This window comes from Pygocentrus nattereri, chromosome 26, assembly GCF_015220715.1.
Source record: "Pygocentrus nattereri isolate fPygNat1 chromosome 26, fPygNat1.pri, whole genome shotgun sequence".
In the NCBI taxonomy this organism is placed as follows: domain Eukaryota; kingdom Metazoa; phylum Chordata; class Actinopteri; order Characiformes; family Serrasalmidae; genus Pygocentrus; species Pygocentrus nattereri.
The window spans coordinates 15,058,174-15,086,060 of record NC_051236.1 but is presented as its reverse complement, the minus strand read 5'-3'; the positions used below and the strand labels follow the sequence as shown (position 1 = coordinate 15,086,060).

The following is a 27,887-nucleotide window of genomic DNA, read 5'->3' as shown; positions in this document are numbered from 1 at the left end:
TTATTGTAAGTAAAAAAGATCACTGATATGACATGATTCCAAACCTTCAAACAGCCAAATATATGTTAATTACTAAATGCAAATCGGGAAAAAGTACATTCATTTTCCTCACAAATATACTTGAAATTCCCAGGAAAGTCCATCAACATTTATTTAAAGGTGAATTCCACCAATATGGAATAATCCTGTCTTTGAGATGTAAACAGACTGGTTTGATGTGAAATGGTTTGTTATAGCGAAACTTACAGACTGATTACAGTGATGGTGAATGGAACCAGAGGTCACAATGTCTACACCACAAATATAGCCATTTTATTTACTATCCAACACCACCAGTGATCCTACACGTGTCTTCTAGGGTTTCTATGGAATGTTTATGATGGTACAATAATCATACATCTGAAAAAAGAAGCGGACTATTTTGCCTCACAACAACACCTTGCCTGTGCCTCTCCGCAATGATTGGATTCAAAGAAATGGATTCAAATTATTTTTTAAGGTAAAACTGTATCATACAACTATCGTAAAGAATGTCTCAAACATCGGGCAGCATTTAGCTTATCTAACTGCTTCATGTAATGACTTTCTGTGAGGGAGCTTTTAGAAGTGGACATTGGTTTCCTCTCATCACCACTCAGAACAATTCGGACTCTTAAGTTTCTCTTAACAGAGAATTTCACACCAAACCACTCGGAATGGCTTTGTTTACGTCTCACCCGTTTAATTATGTATATTATTATTAAAAATCGTTGGAGTTCTCCTTTAAGTAGCTACATGTAGCTGAGTAAAGCTCACTAGCCGCTCGCGGAGGTTTTGTACTTTGTAACCTCTTAATACATGTAATAAAGCGCAGTGAGGAGTGAGGTTATGGGGTTTCCTTCACTCACTGTGCTGTGCTGTGCTGGGGAACAGAAGGAGGTGCTACAGTATTGCCTAGCATGGAACAACTGCCCTTTCTCCTCCTCTTTGGCCACCGAGGGGTTAAACCTGTGAGCAAACAGTTGAAGAAAGAGCTACACAGACACGAGGCTGTGTGAGACCATCAACCTACAGCCCGGCCCGGGAACTAGAAGCCCTGAGCTACACGTACCGTTTCACAGGAATTAGCTTAAAGCGGTGACAGACCGGCTCGTCCATTCGATGTAAGTGGCTTCTTCTCGCTGTCAGCTTCAGCCGGCTCTGTACACAATGACGGAGAGGACGGAGGTCAAAGAGATAGGACTTCGAGAGGAGACGAGTCATTGTGTGTCCCGGACTAGTGCACGTTTCCCGGAGATGTTCCCGGTGAAATAACCACATAAGCTCTGCAGGTGGCCGAGGCCCAAGAGCAGCTCTGTCTCATGTCTTCAGTGTCCACCAGGGAAAGAGGGCAAGATGAGAAAAGCCAAAATCAGTCGCATGGTTCTGGCCATGTGTTTGGGTTCCTTCGTCATGGGCATATTCTATTTCCAAAGTAATTTGAAATCAGGTGAGTTTCTAGTGCTTCTACAATTGTTCTATTCTGTCTCGTGTAGGCTTATAAGGGTTACTTACACTCCCGAAAAAGGTTCTTCACGGCTTCTCGAGTAAAGGAACTGCTTCTGTTTAGAGCCTATATGGAAACATTTCATGCTTCTGTTTTTTTGCATGGTAAAGTGGTTCTTCAGATTGATGGAGAATGTGCTGTAGATGGATGGATGGACCCTTTTAAAAAAGGGTTCTAAGTAGCATGAAAAATGTTCTTCTGTTGTTACGATTGAGCTTGTAATAATAGGAGAACCCTTTTTGGTTTTATATAGAAGCATCTACAGCACATTCTCCATCAGTTTTAAGAACTATTTCATGATGCAAAGAACCCTTTAATCATGCAGAGGGTTCATGGTTCTATACAGGACCATTTTCTTTACTAAGGAACCCTTGAATAGCCATCTTTAAGTGTATGGGGTTAAACATGATGAAAATAGCCCAGCGGCCTCCTCCTGTTCCTTGAGATCCTGGGTGGTGTTGATGATGCCACACACACTAAGGAAAACACTGTACCTTTCAGGGAACATGCTGTCACTGCGGTGGTACCTTCATGCTTATGTCCTCAGGAGCTGTTTGGGAACAAACATGTGTGAACCACATTATACTGAGATTATAAAAAAAGTACAAATATGCCTCTTTCCTCTGGGAAAGTGATGGGATTGTAGCTTTAATACTTATTTAAGGTGCACGATTGGATTTTGAGGACTGTGTTGAAGCTTTGAGGTTACATGTACATTGTACCTTGGGGGACTGAAATTTACTTGGACACTTTGATAAAGATTATGTTGTTTGGTTTCATTCAGTGTTATGACATAATATTGGGAAATGTAGCAAAAGTGGAACACTGATTTGTGATTGAAAAAGACATTCTACGATACAAAATATGCATTGTTATATTTCGTTTTTGTTTAGGTTTGTGAACAAGTTGGAACAGACCTAATGTACCAAAAATGACATCCTATTTGTAGCTTATGGACTTATGGACACTGTTAGAAAAAGGATACTGTCAAGATAAATTTGAGTCCCCCAGGGTACAATGTAAATGCACCCTCAAATTAATGGTTTGGTCTTTTAAGGTCCAACTGTAAACCGTAAAAGAGTTTTAAAGGTACACAGTATTAAGTTTCCCAGAGGATAGGGGCATACCTGAGCCTTTTTAGAACTTTATAACTTTGCTTCAAGTAGAAGAACAAAATGAAAAGCTGGGAGGCAAGACGGGGTGTGGGGAGTAATAACTGCTACACAATATGGCAGATATTTTCCCTAAAGGTATTGAAGACTTAACTTTCGGGTACCATCACAGTGACAATGACTGTACCCTGAAAGGTAGTTTTTCTGAGAGTGTGACAAATGTTGGGTTACTTTTGTTTACAGGGTGTCTATAATTGGTCTAAATCTGTCTTTTTGATGATGCATGCACTTGATCAGAAGTACTTGAAGATGCCCACAGAAAAGCTTGTTGTAATAACTAACATATTTCCTGCTGCTGTCTCTACAGCCTTTAAAATTTGTATCTGTAATGGGTATAGTCTACTTTTTGTAAGACAGGCATATTTATCTCATGGACTTTAAACCTGTGTTGTGTTTGCCAGATTGTCTTTCAGTTCCATGCATTGCCATTGTAAAGGTTAGCAACTGTATAGCAAAGTAAGACAAATAAGGGAGTGGGACAACAAAGGAGCAGGTTACTGTGGGATCATTAATGGGAAATTTTTTTGCTTGAGTGATGCATCATTGAGATAAATAAGATGTGTTGTTTTAGGCTCCCGTTTTCCCCCCTCTTAGCAGTATGAACTAAACTGGGACAACTCAAAGGAGTAGTCCTCATGTAGAAACTGCTGAGGGTGTAGCTCTTTTTAATTAGGCTGGACCTGCTTTTGCCCTGGCGTATGTGCTAAGCTCTGTGAGACTGAGGGCTTTGAGCTAACTAACAATTTACCCATTACACCCATTACTCTCTGGCATGTAGTTCTACTGTTTCCGAATGCAGACTGGTTTGTCTGAGTGCTGGCTTTGCTCTCTCTCCCTCCCTTCCCCTGGCTGTCAGATCCATCTCATACAATGAAAGCTTTCAAACATGAGGGTAAAAAAAAATCGGATTTGCACTTGCCAAGAGTGCAGGTATGCAATGGTTTTGCACATAGAAACAGTCAAAAGGCATGACTAATGAGCATGTGTCTAAGTGATGACTCACTGTCAGATCCTATCCAGGAAATCCTGCCTTGGATGAGATTAATTGCCCTAATATGTAACCACTGTCTTGTCTGTTCTGAGTGAGATTTTGCACAGTGCGAAGTAAGCTTAGACACCAGTGCAAGGCAGCAGATGATACTAGATTAAAAGACTTGATACATTGAGAATAAAATTTATGATAAATACTTACTGATTAAAGAAAATGTGCTTTTTTAATAGATCAGGATAGTAAAGAATTACCAGGTGCTTGCTTATATGCAGTTCATTGTAGGGACAGGCAGACAAATGGATAGAGAGATAAGCAAATAGGTATGCAAATAATTATTTAGGCAGCTTGCCTCTAGGCACCTCATGATTCAATTTGTATACAGTATAACATGATGCAGTTATAAAAGTTATTGATGCCCTTAACAAGCCATTACACACAAGTGCAAACACATTGCAAACAAGTATAAGATCCTGCATTTTTCCCCTCTGAGCCACTGAGAGCCACTGTGTCCTACTTTGTTTCTGGTGCGCATGTGTTTATTTTACAGAAGAGGAAACGTAAAGACTGCATAAAAACTGTTATGCCGTTTTGTGAATCAATTCAGAACAGAGAAACCTGATACACTGAAGAATTATATTTCCCACCCTTATAGCAGATCTGCTTCATTAGCATGTTGTCAAATCAAGTGTTAAAGATGAATCCCTTTAATTAAATTGGTAAGATATAAACAAACTCATTCAGAGTGGTTTTAGGTGAAATGCTCTGTTCTAGAGAAAGTTAACAAGTCAGAGTTGTTTACAGTGTTGGTGATGGGAACCAGTCATCTGAAGTGTTTAACTTCCCTAAAAACTCCCTCATGTAAAGTTATTAGATGTGATGTTTATGAATACACTGTCTGATGACTGACATTGTTTCATGGTAGTTTTGAGAAAATATTTGACATTTTTATATATATATACACATACACACACACACACACACACACACACACACACACACACACACACACACACACACACACACACACACACTTAGTCACCAAAGAAAATCTGTTCTTACTGATTTGCCATAATTTCACCCTTAACGTTACATATAAAAACCTCAAAATACATTTAGGTTTCCTGGTCATTACAGACAGTAAACAAATTGGCTATAATTGTAAACTTTGATCTTCCTAGTTCCCATCACCACATCAGCTAGTCATGGTGGCACAACTACAAGTGCAAGTCAGTAGCTTTCATGAATCTAGCCTGCTCTTTTTGCAAAGCTCGTACTGTGACAGAAGAGTAACTTTGACACAGCAGAAACAGTCAGTGAGTTTTCTCTGTCCTCATTCTAACCCTTGACAATGAGACTAATCCATCCATGTGCTGTGTCATTACCAAAGCCAGGGATCAGAGTAAAGCTACAGCACTCCCCAAATGGAGTATGGGCTGTCCCTGCTGGGTAGGCCTGTTTTAGCTGTCTTGTCCCAGGAGGACAAGGAATATGAAGGACATTTTGTGGTGATCCATCACATGGGACCAGAACACATCCCAGGATGCAGTTTGTGGTCTCTGAGACAGCCAGGGTCATATTTTTGGAAAGGAAAGCAAATGGCCTTCCATTGTAGGAGCTAAATGTGTATAAGCTTGCCTACGTGGCACTGGATTGTTTTTTGCACTATCATGTGTACACTGTAATTTTGAGTTATATAATATAAAACCAGTTTGGTTGCAGATAAATGTGTAAAAGGATTCTAATATGCAAGTCCTGTGCAACTTCATGTTTCAGATAACTTATGGGAAGCTAGGAAACTGCTAAAAAAAAAAGAGGAAGTTGTGATATAATAAAAAGAACATTTCAAAATGCCTTGTATTTCATGAGTGCTGATAAATATAAAAGTAACAATAATTGTACCATATTATTTGCAATTTGAAGGGGAATCCTACCAATTTTTCAATATAATTAAATTGTTAAGATGTAAGCAAAGTCATTTCCAGTGGTTTGATGTGAAATGCTCTTTTAGAGAAATTTACTCAGGATTGTTCACAGCCATAGTGATAGGAACGAGATGTCCAAAGAGTTTGATGCTTCTAAAAGCTCCCTCACAGAAAGTGGTTAGTCATCTTGACCTCTGGTTCCTATCAGCACCACTATAAAGAAATCTGAGACAGTAACTTTCTCCACATTGAACAAGTTCCTGACCACTCTGAATGACTTTGTTTTAGACTCAACATTTTAATTATGCAGATATTTTGGCAAATTGGTGGAATTCTTCTTTACTAACTTGTTAAGTAAAACGCTTTAATTTCTTATGTCTAGCTTATAACATTTAGATCTAATATACTGTTAATATACCATTGATAAGTGATTCCAAACTTCTGAATAAAATGTAATCAACCTACTAGAAGTGTGGTCTAAAAAGCATCATGAGCTTAGATTACAGTTGTGGTCAGTACGTCTTGAAGCTACTTGGCCCACTGATTCTCGCAGCATGGTTGAGCACATTTTCATGGCACTGTGGCTAGCTGAGGCTGGAATGCAGCAGGCCTGGAAAGGAGGGCTGATTTATGAAGGGGAGTGCAGTGATGGGCATGATGAACTGGAGTCCAGCACAGGTGCTCCACTTCCCTACACCTTCTGTTTGAACCTGCCTGAATTGCCTGAGGTCTTTAGGGACGTTTGTTTCCTCTATAGGGGATTTGGTCTGAAATGATAATAGCAGAGATTTATTGGTGAGATGTCAAAGCTGACCTAACAGCAGTCACAGGCTATCACTTTATTTTGATATACAGCAGTTTTTCCATAGTACAGTGAATTGAAGTACATCAATCTGTCCAAGGCTCTTCCCAAACGCTTGTCATAGTTTATTTATACTTCTGCCTCTATGTGATCTGAAATTACAATGCATATGATGAAGAAGAGGAACATTTACAATACAGCATTTTCCTTTGTATTTACTTGATTCACATGTGCACGTTGGTTGCACATGGACAAAATACGTAGCATAAACAGACATTGTCTTTTAGTTTACATCATTTGGCAATAATTGTGTTCTTGTCCCTTTTTTTTTCTTTCTTCAGAGGGGCTTTTGGTTATGCTGAGCTAAGACAGTTGGATGAGTCTGTCCTCTTTGATTAGGTTTGCTAAATGTACATATAATGATTTCTCCACCTGCTGTTTATTATTTATTGTACAAGCACAGAGGCCAGGCTTAGAGAGATCTTTAAATAATTGTACCCTGAAGCTTCCCAGCTGAACCCTGTTGCAGCATGACTTGCCTTTTGTACTCTCTATCTGGCTCCAAACTGGGGCTCCCTATGGCAGGCCAGGCAAAATGGGAGAAACTCTGGGAGAAATACTGGAAACATTGGGTGAAGTCATGTAGCAATATAGGGTCTTTGCAACAAATATTTAAAAATTAGATAAGAGAGGTTTATCAAGGTAAATGTTTTATTTATATAAATGTTTTGTTCTCATTTGTAAAGCACTTTGAATGACAAGTGTTTGAAAGGTGCTGTATAACTAAACGTGCTTTGCCTAAACAAAACTAAACTAGACTAAACTAAAAAGCACTCGGACAAAGAAAAGGGTGCATTTAAAAGGGCAACTAAGACAACAGTTTAATATTCAGAACTTGAAACATGATGTTTTGCCATGCAATATACAGTACTGTGCAAAGGTTATAGACCACCCTTCTTCCACTGGCAAAAAAGGGAAAAACCGGCATTTCCAAAACTAGAGTTTAAATTTTTTTTGAAGATGTAGAGAAAATGGGACCCTTAACAAATGAGCAAGACCTGGTAGACCACCAAAACTGTGGCCATCGGATAAACAGTACTAAAAGCTTTAACCTTTGTGAGAGAGGAAAAAATCAAGCTACGCTTTTGCTTCAGATTTGAAAATATCCACAGGTGTTTCTGTCCATCCTTCCAGTGTCCATTGTTCTGGGTCTGAAAGGATGTGTAGCTGAGCCCAAAGATCAACATCATTGAATGTTGTGTGATTATTTGGATTGTATGAAGCAAAATAAGAAGCAAAAATGGAACCAGTCTAAGACCTGAACTTTAGAGGTGTGGAAAAATATCCCCGCAGATTTCTTTAAAAAACTGAAAAGCAATGAAGCTTTAATAACAGCAAGAGATGCACACACTAAATACTGAACAAAAAAAGATATTTTCATTCCAAAATGTTGTTCATCAGTTTGGGACAACATAAATTTTTTGAAAAGAATAACAGCTGATGTATGATTTTTATTTTTCTAATGAAGAAACTATTAATCATAACATTGCATCGATATTTCTTGTATGTGTAAAGTCCTCTCTCAATAGCATATATCATAAAAAAGGAAAATTCATTATAATGCATTCCAGTAATGCATTTTGGAATGAAATGCTTTATATGTTTTTTTTCCTAGCGCTGAAAAATGATAATGCCAGTTTTGAGTGGAAATTAAATAAATGAAGGGAGCCCTTTTGCACAGTACTGTATTGAAAGACCCATGTGACCTTTAATGCCATGATGAAACATGGGCCTCTGTTATTGTGATTAGTAATGACAGATTTCTGCAATATCAGTACTGCAAAGCATAACATCACAATAATGATATGTGGATTTTTTTTTGTGCATTTTGTGTTCCAGCTGTGTTGGCAAATCTCATTCAGTGCGGGTAAATCATGGTGACATTTCTTATGGACTGAATTATTTGGAAGTTCACCAGTAACGTCATACACATGTGGCTCCTCTTTGCTTGTGTTCCTTACAGCTGCTCTCAATTGACCAAACATTGATTGACTGAACATTTAGCCAAATGCGTTTGTACCTGTAGTAATGGAACACATCTTAGCCAGGGGCTCAGACTAAAGTGCTGCACACAGCAAGAGAGTCCAGACTTTAGTGGGTCTGTTTTTGAATGTAATGATTGGTCATGCTGACCTCACTGGAACGTGCTGATTTGACTGGAGTACCTGATTGTGACCAGGCTGTTAACATCAAACAGTCTGAACTGCTGTTGCCAAAAAACCTAAGCTGCAACTAATATTTGATTCAGAGCCAAAGCCTACAAGTCATGAAGAGCAATGGTTAAACTTGTATTCCTTTGGTTTTTATCTCTGTGAGGCCTCTCTGTGATATGCATAAGCTGTTTTTTTTGTTTTCGTGGAATCATGATGTCTGGGCGTCAGCTATTCCAATGACAATAGTTAAACATGCTATTCAATTTTGAATTGAACAGTAAAATTTGTGGCCAGGCAGCCAGCCTGTCACAGTTATTACATAATTGCCTGATCACAGATATTTGAGAATATGAAATTGGATTGTTTTCATCAGTTTGGTGAAAGAAAATACATGTAAATAAAAGAACACATCATAGATCTTTACCCTTACAAAACATCAAATGTTCTAATTTCTGATTATAACACCTTTAGAGTAATGTTTGTTAATCTGAGCTCAAGATGTTTCTGTTGTCAGTTGGGAGTTACTAAATATTAACAGTGAAGAAGCGAGATTGCTAATTAAAAAAATCAGCTAATATGGCCACATTAGGTTTGTACTTTAACAGGAAAAAAAACATTAAATTGTCATATAAATGATTGCGATGAACAATTGATCATCAAATAAAATTCCATTACTGTGACTGACCTACTAAACAACATTGTCACTAGAATAGCCGATTCCAGACATCATGATTCTACGAAAGCAAAAAACAGCTTATGCAGATCACTGAGAGGCCTCACAGAGATGAAAACCAAAGGAATATATGTTATTGTCTCAAACAAGAAATAATGCATGTGCTTTGATACATAGAATCATAGCCCTTAAATGTATTGATTGCATTCAAAGAGGTGATAAACACACTGAACAGAATGGATGGCTGCTAAAAGGTTATTTTACTTTACAAATAATATCTTTTTTTATTACAATTTTCAGTAACACTTTATTTTTACTCTACCTTTTCAGATGCTTTTTAGATACCTTTAACCGTCACCCTGGCGCTAACACTAACACTGGTTCAACTAAATCACTGGATAGTTTGTTAGTGATTTGAAGATTTATAGAGACCCAATTTTAAACCCATTCAACACTAACATGTGGTAACAGATTTACTTCTGAATGCTCTAAAACGTTTTTCCTGTTTTTCATGGATATGACTAAAGCTCAGTCCTGAACTAAACTGCATTGCCAGTGATGATTCAGCACTGAAAAGTCTTTTCAGTCTAGGCTTAGCTGTAATCAGAGTCTGGGAAACCAGCCCTAAATGCCTCAAGCATTTAAAATTAGTAGGAAATAAAAAAGGCTTTCTTGGCTCCTCTTCTGCTTTGCTGGAGGTAACCGCTAAGACTAAAGCAACTTCCTAAAGAAGCCAAACTTCTTTTCACTTAGAAAGCTGAAAGGAGGACTAGAGGCCTATAGTGTAAAGAGCAGTCCTCAGCTAGCTGTACCCTTCCCTCCCTGAGGGTCTCTGTACAGAGCGCCCTTCATAGCAGCTACAGGGACCTGCATTATCCTCTCTGAACTCCAGAGAGGGAGAGAGAGAGAAGAAGTGGGGATAGAAAGAGGAAAGAGAGGGGGAATGTTATAGCTTTAGTTCTAGAGAAACTGAAGCTAGAATGCCATCTCTGAATACAGGGTTCAGTGAAAAAGCAGGGGGTCTAGCAGACATGAATAAATAAATAAATAAATAAAAAAAACCATAAAGCATCCCGTAGTAAAAAACCCCCAACATTTCCAGATGCAGAGGAGGAGGGATATTTCAGTCAAGGCCAAACGCTCAAGGAAAATTTCCCCACCTGGGAAATAACGCAGCAGTTAGCTCACACGTGTGCGCACACACACAGTGCTGCTATTCAGCCTTAGAGGCTCAGGTTTGTCCTGTGTGTTTGCTCCTTTGCAGTGGTCCTGGATAACTGCTTAGTCAGGGAATTTATAGATAGCATGGACACTACCTGGGCCGAGGCAGAGAGAGAGAGAGAGAGAGAGAGTACAGTGGGCCCACGGTTCTGTATGTATCATGTACCATTTTAGGCAAAGGAAATGGTTTGGTATTAGGATCTTTATATTTAAGAAGAAAATAAAGACATCATCCTTTAAACAGTGAACTCTTTATTATGCCTAAAGAGGACTTCAACATCCCATTGAGAAAAATGACAGCATGACTGACTAGGCCTAGTTTCTGTTTCTACTATATGAAATCAAGTTGAGAAAAAAGCTTCAAATTAAATCTGCTTAAACAGCCTAGGCACTTTGCCTTCTCTATCTTAAATAACTAAACAGCGTGTCTGCATCAGTTCATTTTCAGTTTCTTTCCATGATGTTTTATAGAGTTGGGGAATTACTTTGCTGAAATTACTGAATTACTGCTGTAGAACACCGGCAGGGAGAGCCAATACAAGCCAGGCTCAAGTTCATTTTTACACTCTACTCATATAAAATGAGGTGTCTGTTTACTACCTATTTACAAACTCACTGTTTTGAGCTGAAAGATATGAGCTGAAAAAGGCTTGTCTGTGTAACTAAAAGACTGGCTGATGGATGAGCATCACTGTACATTGACTAGGAGTGTTAGTGATGTTGCATAAACCTGTAAAATCAAAGGTTTTAAATTGAAAGGCTTTTGGTCTGGTGTGCCGGTGGCCTTTGTTTGTTGTTTAGGCTCCCCCTTTCTTCTCCGGCTGCTATTTGCATAAAGTGCTGATAGGCTCCAGGGAAATTCATTTGCAACATCCATGTAGCCTGCAGAGCAGTAAGTAAGGACATTATAGGAGAATAACAGGTGTATAACAGTGTTCATCATGGCATTCAACTGCAGATCGTGTGTATTGAACTGTAGGAAGCGTACCAAACGGTTCGATAAAATAACATGTACTGTTGCATCCCTACTGTGAATGCATGTAGTGGCCCTACATAAGAGGTGGACTACATTTTCTAGTTACGAAATGTATTGCTAGTAACTTGTTCTGTTTACTTAGTTCCATATATTCAAGAAAACATTTGATTGACTTGTACTTTCCTGAGTATTTTCAAGAGACTTTTACGTCTGTACCACACCGTGGTTGGTCACCTCTCTTTTCTTTCTTCTCATTCTGTTTCACAGATTCGTCTTATAGTAGAACTTGTCAGTAGAACTTGTAGAATGTAAAACTCATGAAGATAGATTTTTCTGCATTTGACATTCTGACCCACAGTATGCCAATTTTCACAGGAGTAATGCATAATGTATGATGCAGTGTACGCTAGGGGTGTAACAATACACACACATTTTCAGGTTAGATCAAGATTTGATTTTCAATATTTTATGTATTAAAAAATATTTTGTTTCCTCAAAAGCATCTGAGATTTAAAATCACCTTAACTGCTAGAGAGTGTTCACCCTGATGATCACTCTACCATTTAAGAAACTTTCTGCCAAGATATTTCTTGGAAACCACACCCAGATAAGTTTGGTCCAGATAAATTAAAGTTCTCCACTAGAACATTTTTTCCAACTCTATGTCATGTGTATGTCATTAGAATAAGCTCCACCCCTCCCCACCGACTTGGCTCCGATAGGATGCACCCAGATGCCTAGTTTTGGTCATTCACACGAGTTTCTATGAAAGATGGAAAATTGGAGTTTCTGGGAAAAGAACTTGGGCCGAATCGTCAATACATTTACATGTATTTCAGGTTAATTTTTTTAATGTAATGAAAATCATTACAACCTTTCTTTATACAATGTTCTTAATATCTCTCTCGCTTTCTCTTTTCCCAGCTACATTGTATACTTTTGTGGAGTGGAAAGTGTTCTGCTCTTGGTTTGTGTTTGGCTTAAAAATAATCTGTTTGGTCTTGTGAGCCTTAGGGTTCAGTATATTATTATTTATATATTCAGTATGTCATGTCAGTGATGCATTATCATCATGTTCTATTGTCAAAGAAGAATGGAGCCTTTGTGTATGATTGTTTTTCTGCAAGTTTTCTTCTGTGTAGGTTGAGGATGTGGAGCGCTGACTTGGTCTGTGGAATTTAGAATGTTAAGCAGAGGTGTGGGCCTCTGAACACGGGCTATGATTTTTTTTTTTTTTTAAAAAGAAAGCAGAAGTAAAAAAATCTTTGAGGAACTGATGCATTAAAGGCATCTTACAAGTTGGATACTCAACTCTCTCGCGCTCTCTCTCTCTCGCGCTCTCTCTCTCTCTCTCGTTCTCTCGCGCTCTCTCGCGCTCTCTCTCTCTCTCGCGCTCTCTCTGTCTCTCTCTCTCGCGCTCTCTCTGTCTCTCTCTCTCTCTCGCGCTCTCTGTCTCTCTCTCTCGCGCTCTCTGTCTCTCTCTCTCTCTCGCGCTCTCTGTCTCTCTCTCTCGCGCGCGCTCTCTGTCTCTCTCTCTCGCGCGCGCTCTCTGTCTCTCTCTCTCGCGCGCGCTCTCTGTCTCTCTCTCTCGCGCGCTCTCTGTCTCTCTCTCTCGCGCGCTCTCTGTCTCTCTCTCTCTCGCGCTCTCTCACTCTCTCTCTCGCGCGCTCTCTCTGTCTCTCTCTCCCCCTCTCTCTCTCCCCCTCTCTCTCCCCTCTTTTTCTTTCACCCTCTCTTTCTTTTTTCTTTCTCCCTCTTTCTCTCCCTCTCTTTCTTTCTTTCTCTCTCTTGCTCTGTCACTCTTTTTCTCTTTCTTTCTCTCGCTCTCTCTCTTTCTCGCTCTTTCTTTCTCTCCCTTTCTCTCTCTTTCTCTCCCTCTCTCCCCTCTTTTTCTTTCTCTCCCTCTCTCCCCTCTTTTTCTTTCTCCCTCTCTCTTTCTTTTTTTCTTTCTCCCTCTTTCTCTCCCTCTCTTTCTTTCTTTCTCTCTCTTGCTCTGTCCCTCTTTTTCTCTTTCTTTCTCTCGCTCTCTCTCTTTCTCTCTCTCAGACTGGTACTGGTATGGAGAGTGTGAGTGGGTTCACAGACAGCAGTGTACTGCTTAGTGCGAAGTCTCACTGGAGCGTGGAGTCTCACACAAAAAGTCAAAGAGAAATTACCTCACTCTGATATTCTCCCAGACACTTCTGTCTCTCACACATAAATTGCAGAAAGTTTGATTTTGTCAACAAGATGAAATAGTAGTTGTCTATTAAAGAGTCATGTCACATAGTCTGGCAGGTCATGTCTTGGATTACCGTTACAAAATTCCAAAACTCTGTCTTAAAAGTCCCTTAAAACCTTTAAAAGTCATCAAATTCATCCGAATTACAAATTACACTTGCACAGATTCAGTCCAGTATGTTTATTGCAAATCAGTATGCCTTTAAAATCAGTTTTCAATGTCAAAATTCAGTATTTATCAGCAGACCTTTAAAAATAAAAATGAAAAAAATGAAAAATGCTGCTAGCACACACATTCAACCCTTTCAAGTTAGAGCTTGGTAAACTTGGGCATTGTAATACATTGACCTTTTTGTTGTTTAGCTAGTCCTGTGTTGCTTTGGCCTTGTGTTTGGGATCACTGTCCTCCTAAAAGGTGAAGTTTCTCCCCAGCTTTAGTTCTTTAGCAGAATGAACCAGGTTGTCTCATATATCCCTCTATTTTGCATCATCCATCTGTCATGAATTTCAACAAGATGCACCTACACATGATGATTCTGCCACCCCCATACTTCACTGTTGGAATGGTGTTTCTTGAGGAATGGGTCGTGTTAGGTTTGTGCCACGTATAGCATTTTGAATTTAGACCAAACAGCTCCATTTTAATCTTGTCCGACCACAAAACCTTATCCTACAATTTAGATGGGTCCAGACTTGCTTTGATGTTTTTTTCTTTAGTAAGGCTTCTTTCGAGCTGCCCTCCAGTATAGGCCAGTTGTATGCAGAGCTCATGATGTTGACTGGTGTGCCTTCACTCCAGTCTCAGCCTTTGAGCTCCTTCAGAGTAATTGCTGGACAGTCTGTGGCTTCTCTCTGAAGTCCCCTTCTTGCTCTGTTGCTGGGTTTTGAGGGACAGCCTTGTCTAGGCAGTGGCTGGGTTGTATGATACAGCTTCCACTTCCACACAATTGATCCAACAGTGCTCACTGGGATATCCAAACACTTGGATATTATTTTGTGGCCTTTTCTTATTTTATTAATGTCTACAACTTTATCTCTAATTTAATTTGGTCTCATTTTCACTGCTTTCTTCGGATTCATTAATTATTAATTAATTAAGAGGTCTTTTGTCCAGAAGAGGCATACTTCTTTAGTTATTAACAGGTAGAGGTCAATTGTAAGATGGCCATGTCCTCATTATTGCAGTATTTTCATCTGAGTAAACGAGAAGCTTCTCCAGCACGGGGATTAAATACTTATGCAAACAGCATTTTTCAGTTAGTAATTTTTACGTAGTTTTTATGGATGAATTGCAGTCAGATCCTTGCTCTGTTTAAACATCTAGTGTAAAGCCTTCCCAGGAGCATAGAGATTGTTACTGCAACAAAGTGGGGAACTCCCTAAAAATACCAAAAAAAAACCTTCTGGACAGTGTAGTGTATATGGACTAGTAGTTTCTAAGCTCATTTAGTACGTACACTGTTTTGCCAAAAGAATCCAATCACCCATCCAAATAATTGAATTCCGGTGTTCCAATCACTTCCATGGCCACAGGTGTATAAAACTTATGCATGCAGACTGCTTCTACAAACATTTGTGAAAGAACGGGTCGCTCTCAGGAGCTCAGGGAATTCCAGAATGGTACTGTGATAGCTACAGACCTCCAAACATCATGTGGCCTTCAGATTAGCTCAAGAACAATGTGCAGAGAGCTTCATGGAATGGGTTTCCAAGGCTGAACAGCTGAATCCAAGCCTTACATCAACAAGTGCAATGCAAAGCATTGAATGCAGTGGTGTAAAGCACCACCACTGGACTCCAGAGCAGTGGAGATGTGTTCTCTGGAGTGATAAATCACACTACTCCATCTGGGAAACGATAAATGAGTCTGGGTTTGGCGGTTGCCAGAAGAACGGTACTTGTCTGACTGCATTATGCCAAGGACTAAATGTGGAGGTCTTATTCTACAGTGTGCAAACACATTTGGCAAATGGTTCTAAATTAAAATTCAAATGTAAAGTTTGGTGGAGGGGGGATTATGGTGTGGGGTTTTTGTTCAGGAGTTGGGCTTGGCCCCTTAGTTCCAGTGAAAGGAATTCTTAATGCTTCAGCAGACCAAGAGATTTTGGACAATTTCATGTTCCCAACTTTTTGGGAACAGATTAGGGATAGCCCATCCTGTTCCAACATGACTGCACACCAGTGCACAAAGCAAGGTCCATAAAGACATGGATGAGTGAGTTTGGTGTGGGAGAACTTGACTGGCCTGTACTTCCTGATTTCAACCTGATAGAACACTTTTGGGATGAATTAGAGCAGAGACTGCGAGCCAGGCCTTCTCATCCAACATCAGTCAAATACCTGACAAATACACTTCTGGAAGAATGTTCAAAAATTCCCAGAAACACACTCCTAGACCTTGTGGAAAGCCTTCTCAGAAGAGTTGAAGCTGTTGTAGCTGCAAAGGGTGTGCCGACATAATATTATACCCTATAGATTAAGAATGGGATGTCACTCAAGTTCATATGAGTGTGAAGGTAGATGAGCAAATGCTTTTGGCAATGTAGTGTATCAGCACACTAATGTGGTTGTCTTGGTGTACACCGCTTTACCTGTCTGTCTGTTCTCCCCTTAAGTGGGTGCCTGGCACAAGAGCAGCTCTGATAGGCTTAACTGCTTAAGAAGGTGTATGTAATTATAGCAAAGTTAAGAGGTGTTATAAATTGATTTACTGAGGTTGATTAAAATCAATGACAAATTGAAGAGCCTAAGTTTTATTAGGGTAAGCTAGAATTAACAGTTGCTGTCTTTTATTTGTTCATGCTGGCAGCTCTTGGCCTTTTGAGAGGGTTAAATCAGTGACAACACTGTGCTATTTAAACAGATATTACTATTAGTCTACACTTCCTAGTCTACTAGAATTGAGAAATCTTATACACGCTGGGTTTGACCCTGAAGTAGTGCTGCAGTGTCCTCCAGTCTCAGTTTCTTGTCCAAACAGAATTCAGAAATTCTGCCAAGGACAAGAACTACAGATAGAAAATGTGTGTGGAACATATGTGGTAAACCTGCTTGCTTCCATTTGATAAGCTTTTTTTGAACATTTATCCCTTAGAGGTTTAGAGCTATTACTGTCACTTTGATGTCCTTTTAAATGTAACTAATATAATGACATTTACATAGTTACATAATAATGAAACATATTTGCATTCAGGTCATGTCTGCACTTCTGACCAGTTATGGTCAGGGCCTCATGGGCCTCATGGGCCTATTCATCAACAATTTTTAAGGAGAAATTTCTCCTTAATAGGATGATAATGGTGAATTAGACACTATATGGGCAGCAATAACAAACAAAAAAAACTAACTCAAATCATAATAAAATATTTTCTCTTCTACTTACTGATGCAAATGTGACCTCAATCAAATGTTTAAATTCTGCAGTTTTGAACCGTTTCGATGATTAAGGAGAGAGGTGTAATTAAACATAAAATAACAATAAGGGCTCAGAGACCACGTGTCAGTTTAGTGATAATTGATAACTGCCATGACATCTATAGTTTGAATTTCCTTTTTTCTTTCCCATTTTTTTGAATAAGCATTCAGCACGATGATCCATGATATGAAACTCTAATCCTGTTTTTACTTCATTTGCACATGCAGCAATGAGTTGTGTCACACTGTAACATGAGGAAAACGGCATCAGAAAGTGTTTTTCATTCTAATTTTAGTTTAATGCTTAGTTGCTGTGAAGTCGTTTTTTTTTTTTTTATTACTGTTGCAGGAAAACATCTAGGAAAAAGAAATGCATCAATTGAAAAGTGAAGGTGATGGGCAACAGCGCATTCTGCTAAATAAGTTCATCACTAACCTCCCAGGACCTGAAGCTCTGCAGCAGCGATGTATGGGTGGTGGAGTTTAAGGCTCTAAGTTCTGAGAATTTAAAGGAGCAAACAAACCACGACAGCAACCATGAGCTTTGATATGAAAGACACTATTAGTGTGAATGTGTAGGTTTTCAGAACTTGTTTTGGCATGCTTCTTTTTTTTTTTTTTTTTTTTTGTCTGTAAAACTCTGGAATGGAAAATGATTTTTGGGATGTGCATTTTGACTCATTTTGATATCCCATTATTAATAAGAATTCATGAACAAATGTCCAGTTAACCACAGAGAAAGAAAAACACCAAAAATGGACTTTGGAGGAATCTAATGTAGGGCTGTGGTGTTACCTTTATAGGTAACAGCACTGGTGTTGCCCAAAAATATAGCAGCATGCACAGAATCATGCTTCATGATTTTAAAAACAACAGAAGTACGTTGGTAGGTTTTCCCGTTGAATGAGTAATGTTGGCTATGTCTTCCTCTGCCATTCCTGGATCCTGTATATACAGTATATGGTTTCTTTTGTGCATGGTAGAGTTTTAACTGATGCAGATGCAGCGACTAACTGTGTTCAAAAGCAATGGTTTTCGGAGGTGTTCCAGAGCCCATGCAGTGGTTCCCACTACAGAATCGTGTCTGTTTTAAATGCAGTGCCAACAGAGGGCCTGAAGATCACAGCCGGCTAATATTTGTTTTTGGCCTTGTCCCTTGCATACAGAGATTTCTCTGGATTCTCTGAATCTTTTAATGATATTTAATACCATAGATGATCCCCTTTGCTATTTTGTGTTGAGAAATGTTAGTGTTGAATTATTGTACTACCTGCCCACACAGCCTTTCACAGAGTGGTGAACCCCTTACCCATCTTTACTGAAAGATTCAGCCCTTCTGGGATGCTGTTTTTTTTTTTTTTCACCCAGTCATGTTACCAAGCTGCCGCCAATTTTATGCAAGTGTTTTTTGTTTTTTTTTTTAGCATTACACAACTTTACCAGTCTTTTGTTGTCCCTGGTCTAACTATTTAAAATGGACATTTTTCAGTTTCTTGGTTTAACATTTGATATGTTGTCCTGACACTATTTTCATTTAAATATACGGCTTTTGTAAAAAGTTAAAATTTAAAAATCACGGCTGTACTGCTAACTAGGCTATCTCTGCTTTCTCAGTCACATCCCTAACAATTTGTCCTTGGAAACTCATTCATGTTCAGCAGCTCATGTTTAGGAGTAGCAAAGTGTAACACAAACATTTCACTGAATTGTTAGCTTATACATTTTCTTTGTCTTCCAGTGCAACGTAATGAATATCTAAAAAGTGATTTTGGTAATCGAATACTGGCACCTCAAATGGTTTTAACGGAGTACTCAAGTACCTGCTACTAGATATACTGAACGTCACTAACATAATGAAAATATCAATATGTGTCAAAACATTATTGTTAATATCTTTCAGATTTATTGATTTTCAAAATTGCTTTTCCAGTTAAAAGGATTTTGTCACCAGTGATAACTGTCACTTCTAAGAGTAAAGAGGCTACATTTAACAGCACTCTTCTCTTGTGTTAAACAGCTTAATGGAACACAGCTAGATTGGACTCAGCAGGTGTTGGAAGACATCCTAGCATCCTAACATCATCCCTCCAGCTGAAGTTGAGTCCTTATGAGTTCTGGCCTAAGTGTGGTAGATACAGGGCCAGTGCAGAGCAAACACAAGAATACAGTTCCTCAGGACACACTCCATCAAAATTCAAGCAGCCCTCTCTCTGCTAGAAACCACTACTTGTAAGCATGCAGTACCAGGCCAACAGACAAAGACTGGCTGGTATGGAAGGAATGTAGGCAGTGGTTATTAGGTTTGTGAAAGGGAGAGAGAAGGAACTGAATGGCAGATACAGAGTGAGGCATCAGTTAAAGCGATCACTATCCACAAACCCTCTCAGAATAGAATTATTTTTTTCTTTAAACTTGTATTAGGATAGGGATTTTACACAGTCTGATATGTGTAACCTATGAGGAGCCTGATCCTAGGGGGGGGGGGGGGGGGGGGGGGGGGGGGGGGGGTGTCTCACAGCCAAACAAGGGGACAAGACACAGCTCTTAAAGAAGATCCTGAATTTCAGAAGTAGGACTCCAAACTGCTGTATGTACATGATAGAATTATAGTTTGACTCTAAAAACAGTGTCAAGGCTGGGAAGGGAGAAGCTTTAACCACTCATTTAAACACATGAATGCCTCTCATACATTTATTCCTCCTGTGTAGAAAGTCCTGCTGATCCCCTATAGGATATTTGAAAATGGAGGGTGCAGTCTGAGCCTGAAACCTCAGCCCATCTGCTTTTCATAAACCTTCATATGGAAAAAGAGAACACTGTTAAATCCGGAACAGGGTACAGACGAACGCTCTGGGAATTTTAGCTGTTGGCTACAAAGAAAGTGTTGTACAGTATTGAACTGACATTCAACACTGCAGCCCAACTGTCTTGACCCAATAGCTGATCCCTGACAGTACCATTGAAACTGAGGCCTTGCAAAGACAAGCAGCAAGAAAGAGACAGCAAAAGAAGTCTCAACACTCTTTTTGCACAAAGCTGTATTTGTGATTAACAAACAAGGAATGGGCACTGAAACTTCTATTTCGCTGTCTTCAGTGTCAGGGTGTTATGAAGTATTTTTCCATCTAAAACCTAAACAGTCCACTGAGCAACAGACACAGGTAGACACAGAGAGAGTTTGTGGTCAACCTGTGGTAGGCTCACATACAGCACAGTCATTCAGCAAGACTTGTCCAATGTCTGCACTAACGGTAATAGGAGTTTATTTCTTTTGAGAAAGAGAAGATTTGGCTGATATTTGTGAGCTATTTCAACTTCACGAATGCTGGCTATTGAGTCAGGGTTTTGCTAATGTGTTTGTCTTTTCATTTTTACAGTAGCTTTCATGGCTTCCACTGTCTGGTCTAGTTTGTCATTAAGCCTGTGCTGTGCCACTAAGTGTTGTTCATTTATAACATTTGTATTTTTCTGTGTTCTGTTCAGCATCTCCTCAGGGCAGTGGGCAGGCTAGAGGTTCCAGGAAGTCTGTCAGGAGCCCACTCCAAACCCTCTACGCTGCTGACTCTGTGAGTAGCTGTCACTCAACACACCCACCTGATGTAACACTTCGTCAGCTGCTACAGAGAGCTGAGTTTAATCCAACAGTAATAAAACAAAACCCCTAAATCTACTGCCATCTCAGTTAGAAGGGTTAATTCATGCAGACATACTGAATACTGTTTACTGAAAAAGTGTTTCATATGTTATATACAAGGAGTTATCTAGTTATATAATGCTATATTATAAAAAGAGCCCATTTTGTGTGTCTGTGTGTGTGTGTGTGAGAAAATGCTTTTATGAAGAAAACTAGTAAAAAGAAATAAACAGGGAAAAAAACACAAATAAATGTCGGGCTCTGTCCTCAGAGCTAAAATATATTATTTAAGACTAAAACATAGATCATAGATTAAATGTATTCCAATCTTTAACAAGGGATTACTTTTGAACTGGCAGCAGAGGTGATTTAAATTTACAAAATGCATATAAAAAGAGAAAATGAACTAAAACAATAACAAGGCCAAGTGTGTTAAGCACATTTGGCTCTCTAGATGTTAAGGGGCTAATAGTCTCCTCCAGTAAGATTGGAGTTAGGCATTGAGTATTTATGAAGGATTACTGAAAATCATACACCGTTAGGATGATGTGAATATTGCATAAGCTTCAAAGAAGCAGTATTACATCACATTTGGAAAGTGAATGTAAACCATACAGCTTGGTGCTAATGTTTCTGCTTTGAACACTGCTGTATAATATGTGTGACTTGTTTGTTTGTTAAATTAATCTCACATTAGTGTTTGTATTTTAAATATTTTAATTCAAATTCAGAATATTTGGTGTATCAAGCAGTTTTCTCAGCCTTCTCTTAATACTGGTATCCAACACACCTTTTTCATAATAAGTATCATATTATAAATCTGAATCTAATTTATTTGTTAGACTTTGTTGGCCACCAACTGCTTTTAAAGTTCTTCCAGGTGAAAAAGACCTTCAGCTAGTTGGATCTAACAAGAGCAATGGAACTACTTCCTTTAGTACACATTTAAAAAGATGCTTCTTCAGGAGTTCTTTAGTAAAGGCAGTGGTTCTATTTTAAAACAAGTTCTCTATAGAACCATTTCATGCGTAAAGAGTTGTTTGCATGGTGAAATGTTTCTTCAGATTGAATTAGAATGTGTTGTGTATAGTTATATATAGAACCTTTTTTGAAAGTGGTTCTGTATAGCACCAAAAAGGGTTCTGCTGTTGTTACAATGTCATATTTGTAACAATATAAGGGACCTTTTTGGTGTTGTATAGAACCATATTCAACACATTCTCCATCAATCTGAAGAACCATTTCACTATGCAGAGAACCACTTAAGCATGAAGCATTGATTCTATATAGAACTCATGGTTCTAAATAAAACCATTGGCTATGGAATTCTTGAAGAACTATCTTTTTTTATCTTTTTTTTGAAGTGTAGTTCAAATGCTCTTCTCTCTCAAGTTGACCTCATTCCTAACAGTGGGAGAACATGAGGTCACACTGCTTGGTGCCTGGCCCCCCTCCTCATCTCTCTCTGCTGCTGTATCTGTAGGCCTGGTGAGAGAGAGCTGTGCTCTCAGCTTTCTTGGTAATGACTAATAAACTGACTAATAAACCGCTTTTACCAGCGAGCTCATCTGAGCCTTCAGACCAGACGTGTGGGATGTGTGTTTTCCACTAGTCTGCATTTTACACCAGTATTCACACATAAAATGAACCATTCAAGTCCACTCTGCTGAGAAACTTGGAACACACTGCTTATGCATGTTCGTTTTCTAGGCTCCTTGTACACATCCACACTCTTAGATGAAAAACTGTTCTAAGTACCCAGTGAGAGGGAAGAGTCCGCTACACGCTGAACCTGTTTTGACTTAAATCCTCCAGCTCAGTGAAAAACCACAAACTCCATAAGACAAAACGTGTCTCGGGGCTAATGACGGACTCCAGTGGTTTTCACTTTGTTGCTGTTATTCCATATAATTTGTGGACAGCCCTACCACTGAGAGGTATAACAGGGTAAGATGGGCTTATTACTAATATGGGAACACCACCAGCAATTAAGGCTGTCGCCACACGACACAGTTTAGCTTACCAAATCCTTTCAGTTTACTGCAACACAGACGGCTGGACAGAGATCAAAGGCCTCAGTATCATTTTCCTGTCTCTACTCAGGACAGACAGGTAAATAACAGCTCACGGTGTATAACTGGCATTGAGGAAAACATGTCTGACTCAGTGGGTATGTGGAAAAGTACTCTGGACTTTATTAGAATGTATGAACACCAAGTGCTTCTCTGTGGTGAGAGAGCGCAGCTTGGCTGTGTAGCAGAGCTGTTACAGAGCCAGAACATGTGCTTTAAACTTGTTCATTTTATGGATACAAATAAATCAGCCCTTACAAGCACTCCATGCACTGTAATTATTAACCTGAATACTGAAGTCTTGCTGTTGAAGGTGCCCAGCTAAATTCTGCCCATTAGGAAAGACCTCCAGTGCATGGCTTTAACTTCAGTAATAAAGTAGTCCTCATCTGAGGACATCACATTTCAGCTTACTTACCTACACTTCATTCTATCAACTAATGTCTCTAAGTAAATAATTGACATCATTGCTTTTACTTTTCATAATTTAAGGGGGACAACTGAGTGAACAGAAAGTTAACATGATATTTTTTGAATGTCCTGTAAACATTTTGTACATATCAGTGTTCTTTGAGGTCAGTTTGACCCCAGGTTGTTTTAGCTGTATAAGCATAAAACATTTGTTTTGAGATCACTATAACATGCACTTTTATAATCTTCAAAAAGCCTCCCTCACTGAAGAGCCCTGACCTTACAAAGCTATTCCTGTACTAGTGCGAGACCACTGATAGTTCACACAACATGGGGGAGGGCAAAACATATTTCCCTGAGGTTTAAATGCTGGGTTTAAATTGACCCCAAGGATAAAAGACATTAGTAATTTTGAGGTTAACATGAGGGTTAAAACTGATTTCCTCAAATAAAGACAGATCATGCTGCATTGTACAACATGTGCAAAAAGCACCCATGTCAGTAAACTTGTCTTATACCAGTGCATACAGAAATAGACATTGCATTTTTCTTGTTTGTTTGTTTTGATCCTTAAATTTATTTACAATTATCAAAGTTTGTAGTTTGGCATGATGCATTAATATGATGCTTTCATGATGGCGTCATGCTTGTATGATTTACAAGCCAACACTGCATCTAACATGAGCTCTCCTGTGGAAAAAAAATGGCAAAACATTTGCAATGGTCTTAACAACAAGATCATCAAAGAAAATGGATAAAGTAACTTGATAGATAAATGTATGGATAAAGTACAGGATAGTTTTTCTTTGTAAAACATGCCGACAGCATTTTATGTAAAGCAGTCAATATTGTTTCACTCAGCATTGTTCAGACGGTTGAAGAACATTGCCAATCTAGTTTTTGTTTAATGTGAGACCAAATATTCTCTATAGTGTGTAAATTTGGACTCTGACCAGGACAAAAGCATCTGTAAAATCCTTTATATTTTGTTTAGTACTTGTACAAGGACAATGAAACCATGTTTACTGTAAAGCTTAGACATAACAGCCGAGCAAACCAGCAGTAGTCTATTTAAATCTCACTTCACACTCTATTCAGCCTGTATAGGTATTTCAATTCAGATTAGTTTGCATAACATTTTACAGCACAGTTCTGAAATGTCATGTGTTCCTGTACCTTTAGACCAGCTAGAGACCTGCAGACATGGTAACGTTACATTATTTGTATTTTGTAGGCAGTGCTAAGTTCTGTGTTTTGTAGGATGCAGTGAAATATGAACAGGCTATGTTATACAGAAAAGATGCATTGTAATGTATTATAAACAGATACAAACATACAAACAGATGGTAGACTGAAAGCTTTATCGAAAGGAAACAACTTGCAACTTACTTATTTTATATCAGTGGCAGTTGCTTTTTATATTCGTCATTTTAAAATGTTCCAGGAAGAAGTTGTGGTTGTCGTCGTCCTCGTTGTTGTCATAGGTGAATATATTATAGGTGAAATTCAGGTCAGGGACATCAGCACGAAAGAACCACTAGAGAAGCAAGAAATGAATCTTTATTCACTGTATATCTGAAAGTTTGTAGACACCCAACATTTTTTGACATATGGGTTATTAATAGGGAATTTGTTCCATCTTTACATCAGATCCCATGTGAAAATCCTGTCCAGCCCCTGAAAGTATTTTCATTTACTATTAATATTAGCGTGTTTCACAGTGCACTGCACTACAGACCCAATCATGCACTGCAATGTTATGTGCACTTTGAATCTCCTACCCCACCACAATCTGTGGGACAGTGGTTACACCTCAAATTTACACAGTTCCACACCAGTCATTTCACCAAACAACTAACTGCAGTTCAGCCAATATAAACACTTAACTTCAGCTCAGCAGCTCAGAAATTCAGCTAAAGTTTCAAGGAACCTGGAGCAAAGAAAAGACGCCAGGTGACATGTTCAAGTAAATGGGTAGGTTTAAAACACTGAGCTCCTGGTGACAATTAAATTTTGAACATTTCAAGGATCTTTATATTATTTCAAGATTAACTACAAGTGCTTATTTTTTACTTTTTTAAAGTTTTGTGTATTTTGAATAATAACAGTCAGTTTGGTTTATAGCAAAATGTTTATTATATATGAAATAAAGTATAGGTGTTCTCTGGCCCACAGATTTGTTGAGATTTTTTAATGCGGTCCTTTCAGTAGTTGAGATTTGACACAACTGCACTAGATGTAGGAACATTGCTGTGAGGACCTGAATGTAGCCACAAGAGCATCAGTGAAGTCAGGTTCTGATGATGGATGATTAGTTGTGGATCACAAATGCCGTCCAAGTCCTCACACAGGTACTGGATGGAGGTGTAACTGGAGGGGACCAAGGTGGGCAGTTGCACTGGGGCCAGCTAAAGCAATCACTGCACAAGTGGTTCATGTGTGTGTGTCTCTCTCTCTCCATCTTTCTCTCTTTCTCTTTTTCTCTCTCTCTTCTCTCTATCTCTCTCTCCATCTTTCACTCTCTTTTTCTCTTCTCTCTCTCCTCTCTATCTCTCTTCTCTCTCTCCTCTCTCCTCTCTCTCTCTCTCTCTCTCTCTCTCTCAGATGGACCCATCTCCCCTGCACCTTATGCACAAGGCCAGGCGCGAGCTCTTGCATGACGCCTGCCGCTCACACACGCGCAAGCGTCGCGTGCTGATGCGGGACGACCTCAAGCACGTTATCGTGGACGACCACCATGGTCTCCTCTACTGCTACGTGCCCAAAGTAGCGTGCACCAATTGGAAGCGCGTGCTGCTGGTTCTCACGGGCGAGTCGGGGGGCCTGAACGAGCCTCTACAAATCCCGGCCAACGAGGCGCACGCGCCTGGCCGCCTGCGTGCGCTCTCGGAGTACTCTGCGCCGGAGATCAACCGGCGCCTGCGCGCCTACCTCAAGTTCCTGTTCGTGCGCGAGCCCTTCGAGCGGTTGGTGTCGGCCTATCGCAACAAGTTCACGCGCACATACAACACGGCCTTCCACCGGCGCTACGGCACGCGCATCATCCGGAAGCACCGGCCCGAGCCGCGGCCCGAAGCGCTCGAGCGCGGCGATGACGTGTCCTTTGCCGAGTTCGTGAGATACCTCGTGGACCCAAGCACGCGGCGCGAGGAGCCCTTCAACGAACACTGGGAGCGCGCGCACGCACTCTGTCACCCGTGCCTCCTCGGCTACGACGTGGTGGGCAAGTACGAGACGCTGCACGAGGACGCCGCCTATGTGCTGCGGCTGGCGGGCGTTGACGATCACGTGACGTTCCCTAGCACGGCCGGGAACGCGCGCACCACGGGGGACATGGCCTCAGACTTCTTCAAGAGCATCAGTCCGGAGTTCCAGAAGAAGCTGTACGAGCTGTACAGTATGGACTTCCTGCTGTTCAACTACTCCACCCCTGCGTACCTGCAGCTCACCTGAGGCCTGGCGCCTTTTTCTGACCCACTTCCCAAGACAGGAAAACCTAGTTTAGACTTTAATGGTTTGATGGCACAAGCTCAGGAGAAACTGTCTCTCTCACTGGGTTTTAAGTTATTAGGTGGGCTGTTGTGTACTGTTTAAAAGTGTTGTTGAAACCATTTTGGTGGATAAATTTTTCTCTTTCTATAAAACATTTGCTTTTCAGGAATGCATGATTTCAGTCATGTGAACAGGATCAGTCAGAGAGGTCTGATGTGCAGTTTAGAAAAACTTAGACTCAAATTACTTACAGTGGTGGTGATGAGAACCAGGGCTCACAATGTCTCCAACGCTACTATAGCCTTTTTATTTACTATTCAAACAATGTCTTCTAAGCTTTTATGTGTGATTGTGACAAACCGATGCCCTTTTTCTGTGAAGTGACCGCACACACCCCACTTGTCTCACTTCAGACATCTGGTTCCTGTTGTCACCACTGTGAACAATTGTGACTCGGTAAGTTTATTTAGAACGGCACATTTCACATTAAACCACTCTGATTACCTCGTAACGATGTCGTTATGCAGAAATTCTGAAACAATTGTTAGAATTCCCCCATATGAGAAATAAGAACTGAGAACATGATTTCCACTCTCTAGCATAGTCCACACTGAGTTGAGTATCATTTGGCACAGGCCAGTATTGATCTGCAAATTATCAACTGTAATCGCACTGCTAGGGAACAGTACCATTCAACAAAAACTGTCAATGGCATAATGGGGAAAAAAGCAGCAGAAACATCTTAAGTTTTACATTGTTAGTTTTTTGTCTGTTTTTGAGAGCCTGAAAAACTGAATTAGCTTCAGTAAAATCCCTTTTCTGTTCTCTGTTGGATTTTAAGTTATAAAGGATTGTTTTCTAACAAACTGTTGAAAGCCTTTATGATGATGTTGCGTAATGCAAATGCCAACAATGTGATTTCAGTAGTGGTTTGTGCTGGAGATTGATCCTCATGCTCTCTGGATTTTTATTTATCTATGACCACCATGCACACTTGTGATGGAAAACTGCTTTATCAGTAAACACTCCCAAGAGACCAGAGGTACCTTTGCTTCAGAAAGACTTAGGAGTAGGATATGTTTGTTGTTTATCAAGTTTATCTTTACTTGGTCTCAGTTGACAGAACACAAATTATGTTGTACTTGGACC

General features: G+C 39.7%; 1 protein-coding gene across 1 annotated transcript; it reads left to right on the top strand.

Annotated features, from left to right (window-relative positions):
• The first annotated feature begins 926 nt into the window (after nt 1-926).
• LOC108427622 (carbohydrate sulfotransferase 11) lies at nt 927-27,887 on the top strand. The gene is made up of 3 exons (XM_017697901.2): nt 927-1,468; nt 20,613-20,695; nt 25,851-27,887. The coding sequence occupies exons 1-3, from the start codon at nt 1,375-1,377 to the stop codon at nt 26,697-26,699; spliced, it is 1,026 nt and encodes a 341-aa protein (XP_017553390.1). The 5' UTR covers nt 927-1,374; the 3' UTR covers nt 26,700-27,887.